The 6021-nt window shown below is 30.7% G+C and overlaps 1 protein-coding gene across 1 annotated transcript in view; it reads right to left on the bottom strand.

The window, feature by feature from the left end:
• LOC106472281 (SET and MYND domain-containing protein 5-like) overlaps nucleotides 1-6021 on the bottom strand; it is a 28940-nt gene that overhangs the window by 6535 nt on the left and 16384 nt on the right. Inside the window, exons 7-9 of the mRNA XM_013932911.1 lie at nucleotides 5421-5491; nucleotides 3079-3185; nucleotides 1033-1089 (exon numbers count right to left, since the gene is read on the bottom strand). Coding sequence (XP_013788365.1) covers nucleotides 1033-1089; nucleotides 3079-3185; nucleotides 5421-5491 — 235 coding nt within the window. The remainder of the gene's footprint in view (nucleotides 1-1032; nucleotides 1090-3078; nucleotides 3186-5420; nucleotides 5492-6021) is intronic.

Here is a 6021-nt window from a genome sequence, read left to right as displayed (position 1 = left end):
GTCAGTTAAACACATTAAACTACTATAACAGTGTAACAGTTAAACACATTGGTATAGGAGTTTAATGTGTTTAACTGAACACTGGTATAGGAGTTTAGTGTTCAGTTAAACACATTAAACTCCTATACCAGTGTTCAGTTAAACACATTAAACTCCTATACCAGTGTACACAGTTAAGCTTAGTTTTAACATTTATTTCATGGGTTAGACTCTTTGAACAGATAAAACTCTTTTCTTATTCTTTGAAACCTAAATAAATTAATATTTTAAGTGTTACTAGGAACACTATAATACAACTAATCACAAAAAGACAATTAAATTGTTTCTGAAGTTTTCCTTTTTCCATGCTTAGATACAAGAAATGGATTTCCTTGTATCCTGTCGAAATCTGTGACATAAACAGCAGAACTTTGTGGAAAATTTATACTCGGTTTGATTCAGGCCTTTTATTGGCTAGTGAATAAACATTTCTTTCCAATTTATACTCGGTTCTGATGCAGGCTTTTTATTGGCTAGTGAATAAACATTTCTTTCCAATTTATACTCAGTTCTGATTCAGGCTTTTTATTGGCTAGTGAATAAACATTTCTTTCCAATCTATACTCGCCAATAAAAAGCCTGAATCAGAACCTTGTGAATAAACATTTCTTTCCAATTTATACTCGGTTCTGATGCAGGCTTTTTATTGGCTAGTGAATAAACATTTCTTTCCAATTTATACTCGGTTCTGATGCAGGCTTTTTATTGGCTAGTGAATAAACATTTCTTTCAAGGCTGATTTTTAAACAGTAGACTGTAATAACCGTTTCCGTTACATACAAGTAAAGATGGATGACAACAACATGTTAACAGGAAGGAAACTAATAAAAACCATCAACGTACACCAACATTAAATTCTATTACGTGAGTCTAGCACTGGGTAGATGTGCATACTTATTCATACATAACTGAGATGTATCAGGTATTTCCACTTAACTTTATAAGAGAATCATCCTCCAGTAATAATAAAAAGTTTTATTTATAAATACTTACATGAGCTCTGCAAAGGATACAATCCTGATCCCTCGTTATTTAGAAATGCTCCTGTTTCTGAAAAAAAAATTAACCTCAAAAATCTCTTCAAGACAGAACCAAATAAATCTAGTTATAATTGTTATTACCATTTTTAACCTACTGTTCATTAGTATCATTATCATCACTGTTACTATTCATTATTGCTATTATTAACACTCTTAACATACTGTTCATTATTATTACCAATGTTAGCTCACTGTTCATTATTATTACAAATGTTAACATACTGTTCATTATTATTACAAATGTTAACATACTGTTCAACATTATTACAAATGTTAACATACTGTTCAACATTATTACAAATGTTAACTTACTGTTCAACATTATTACCACTGTTAGCTTACTGTTCAACATTATTACCAATGTTAGCTTATTGTTCAACATTATTACCAATGTTCGCTTACTGTTCAACATTATTACCAATGTTAGCTTACTCTTCAACATTATTACCAATGTTAGCTTACTCTTCAACATTATTACCAATGTTCGCTTACTGTTCAACATTATTACCAATGTTAGCTTACTCTTCAACATTATTACCACTGTTAGCTTACTGTTCAACATTATTACCAATGTTAGCTTACTGTTCAACATTATTACCGATGTTAGCTTACTGTTCAACATTATTACCAATGTTAGCTTATTGTTCAACATTATTACCAATGTTAGCTTACTGTTCATCATTATTAGCAATGTTAGCTTATTGTTCAACATTATTACCAATGTTAGCTCACTGTTAGTAACAGAGTTGACAGTTAATATTTATTAACAATTAGAACTAGTAACAGAAAGAGAGTTGATAGTTAATATTCATAAGCACATACGGTTAGTAACAGAGTTGACAGTTAATATTTATAAGCACATAGAGTTAGTAACAAAGAGAGAGTTAACAGTTAACATTTATTAGCACGTACGGTTAGTAACAGAGTTAACAGTTAATATTTATAAGCACATAGAGTTAGTAACAAAGAGAGAGTTAACAGTTAACATTTATTAGCACATACGGTTAGTAACAGAGTTAACAGTTAATATTTATAAGCACATAGAGTTAGTAACAAAGAGAGAGTTAACAGTTAACATTTATTAGCACATATGGTTAGTTTTGTAAACACATATATGACACTGAATAACTAAAGTTTGGGATAAAGTCCAAGCATAATTCCCCACATATTCTCTTGCCATCAGCCTATTTAGCTGATGCTTGTCAGGACTTTATTTTAAGTATGAAGTTCTGAGAATTTAGTGTGTTTACATTACATATTCTTACACAAAATTTTAATGACATTTGAATGTATCATAAATTTTATGATTCACAGTAAGAGATCACCTTTTACAAAACCATCATATTTACTTCTTGTTTTCTATCCTTACAGTAAGTTGAACATGTATATTTTGAAACTTACAGCACACTGTTACTGATTTGATACCCAATCTAAGCAAGTTGTACTTAATGCCTACAATTGATTTCATCAAATTTGTGGTATGAAATCGAAAGTTTTTGAGAGAAAATAAAAACCTAAAGTTCAAACTGTATTATTTATTTCAGATAAATTATTAATAAATTAGATGTACTTGTGCAAGGTCTCTGAGCATTTTCTGTTTCAACAGTAAATAAAACCAAAATTCAGAGTAACAATATTTATATTTCTTGCTTTCAAAGTTCATATGTCATGCTGTGTTGTAGCCTATAGAATGCATAACTATTCTCAAAATTCATGGCATGCAAACATTTTACTGATGTCACAACAATACAAATTGTAATGTGATGTCATTTTCAGTGTCGACTGAAAAACAAAACACTACTGTATAGTGATGTGAGTAGTTAAAAGAGGTGATCCCTCCGGGCAGCTTTCGGCCCCCTTTCAGTGAAGGAAAAACTTTAAATTACACCACAGTATTAACCTCTACTTCATTAACATTATTAATAATTATAAGCTTACGAATCAAAACCACAGCTATATTATTATTTCATCAGATTATTTGTTAATAAACAACACAAACCTTTGTCCACTTCTTCATACAGGTGATCAATGAACTCATTCAAGTGTTGTTTTTCTTCTGTTGGGAGATCAAGAGCATCACAATTTTTGGTCCAAACACTGAGAGGACTATTCAGAGTAAAATAAACGTAGAGTTATAATCTACGGGATAAAATTCGGTTTTTTAATAGAACTAAGTTATAAGTTTGCATCAAATATAAATAGAATTGTGGCCTTCTGCATTTCCATTCTACAGAAATAGAATCATGACAATTTTTAGTGAAGTGTTATTTAAGTAATAATTTTGAAAAGGAAATTGGTGAATAAAAAACAAGTGGCAAATTTAGGATATCAATTAAACATCATTTTTGATAAAAGACTTAGCACAAAGGATCACATATAAAGTGTAATAGACTTAAAATAAGACCCAAAACTCGAGCGCTTTCGAATAGTTGACTATTCTTCTTTGTTCTCCTGAAGAAGAATAGTTAACTATTCAAAAGCCCTTGAGTTTTGGGTCTTATTTTAAGTCAATTAAACATCATGATGATGCTGTCCATTAGATTATTTCTAACAGCATCTCGATAAAGAAAACTAACTAATCTAAAGGAATTTTCTATACAACAGGTAGCAAGTTCAGAAAATTAACTAAACAACACCAGGATAATCACGATGTCATCAACCACATTATTACTATCTGCATATTGATAAAAAAGAATAGATAAAGAACTCTGAATAGAAGTATAACTGTAATAATTGCACATAATGTACTCTGTTATATTTTATGAAATATTATTGCATGTGCCACAGCATGATCATAAACAAAACAAAAATATGTAAATAACAATGTGAATAAGAGGGGTTTTACATATTTTGAAGGAAGCTAATTTAGGAGACATACAAATAATTGTTTCAAAAGCGTAACAAATACGCATAAGTTTCAACAGGAGGTTGAATAATACTTTTTGCTAAGCCTAAATTTATGATGCTAACCAAAAATTACCCAATTCTTCACATTAGTTAAATTTAAAGGCAACAATCAGATCTCTATTACTCCTTTTTACAAATATTTAAAAACAAAATAAGTCTTGTTGACCAGATTCAGTTTAATATTCTTGAATAAAATGGGTCTTAAAAACAGAGTGTTTAAACAAATTGTTCAACCTAACAATATAGTATTAAGAGAAAAAAACACAAAACCAACGTTTTTGGGCACAATGAAATGTAAAATCTTTATTATTAGCTACAACCGACCAGTTTTGTTAACACTATAGACACTAGCTCTGATGATGGTAACACCGATAAAGTAGTAAAGAGAATGTGTCGTGTCTACAGAATTAAGCCCAGTTTTTTTTCCTTTGTGTTATAATTAAAGAATTTTTTACACTTTACATTATTTAAATATTTCTCCCAACTTAAAACTCAGTAATTTAGTCAAATTCAGATTACTTCCCAAATTTACCTCATTTATTACTTCATAAATAAAATAAACCTATGTGTTAATTGCATGAAAATCAGTTTATCTAAGAATACCATATCACTCCATGTAAAGTGAAGATAAAACTGAGTATACTTGATGATACTATCAACTTGAAATAACCCTATGCTGTAAAAAGAACAGTTTATCTCATGTTCTTTTTACAGCATAGGGTTATTTCAAGTTGATAGTATCATCAAGTATACTCAGTTTTATCTTCGCTTTATATTGTGTACGTCCATAACGTTTATCTCATTAAAAATAAACAACACTGTACTGTATAACGAACATGTTAAATGCAGTTGAATTTAGACCAAGCCCGTTCCCTTGGCTGTGGTTTCGCTAGATAGTAGATAGGGACAGTGGGAATCTCGTTAATCCATTCATGCTCGTCACTTATTAGATGACGAGGCATTTGGCTACCTTAAGAGAGTCATAGTTGCAACTGTTCACAAGATATACGGCTAGGTTTCAGCAGCTGCAGCTAAAAAGTTCACATATATTAATATTAATATGAAGAGTATTCAGAGTATACTGAAAATGACTTGTTTGTTTTGAATCTTCTGCAAAGCTACTCGACAGCTATCTGCACTAGCCGTCCCTAATTTAGAAGTGACAGACTAGGAGGAAGGCAGCTAGTCAACACCAGCCACTGCCAACTCTTCGGATACCCTTTTACCAACTAATAGTGGGATGGACCATCACTTTATAATTCCCCGATGGCTGAAAGGGTGAGCATGTTTAGTGTGTCAGGAAAATTACTTACAGTATTGTAGAGTGAAAATGATTCTCAAAGATCAAAGATATCACCAAAAAAAACTGGTTATTGAGAAATCAAAATATATGATGCAATAGAAACTAATTACCAATAATTTTAAAAACCCTACCTAGTACCCACTCCTTGTCCATTTGTTCCTACTAAAGCAATGAGTGACCGGAATCCTTCTGGAGTGAACCACTGAAATTAATGATAACAGAACCTTATGGCTAACCTTCAAAATTATTTCTTATTATGGCTTATTAGCAAAATAAAACATTTATCATTAAAGGAAGTTTACTCTCTAAACAACTCTCTAGTCTTAACGACTTACAAACCTCTTTAGACCTAAAATTATTCTAAATTTACACATTTAAAACTCAACCATTTCACAAAATAATATTTAATTTTTTGGTTATTCTTTTATCCATCTGTAAATAAAATGTTTTGTGTTTTGTCAATTTTCTTCTTCTTTACCATCAACACATTTATCAAAATAGATACCAGTAAGCTTGAATCAAAGAAAAATTCTTTATAGTTTCTGATAGATATCTAACCAATCAGTGCTTCTTTTCATGTTAGTAATATATACTTTGCACTACAAAATATGGTAACATTGTACACTGTTTACTTATGAACCAGTTTGTTTGTTTGTTTTTGAATTTCGTGCAAAGCTACACGAGGGCTATCTGCACTAGCCGTCCCTAATTTAGCAGTGTAAGACTAAAGGG

Source organism: Limulus polyphemus, unplaced genomic scaffold, assembly GCF_000517525.1.
Source record: "Limulus polyphemus unplaced genomic scaffold, Limulus_polyphemus-2.1.2 Scaffold5214, whole genome shotgun sequence".
In the NCBI taxonomy this organism is placed as follows: domain Eukaryota; kingdom Metazoa; phylum Arthropoda; class Merostomata; order Xiphosura; family Limulidae; genus Limulus; species Limulus polyphemus.
Note: the sequence above shows the minus strand (reverse complement) of the source record. Positions and strands in the feature narration are given on the sequence as shown.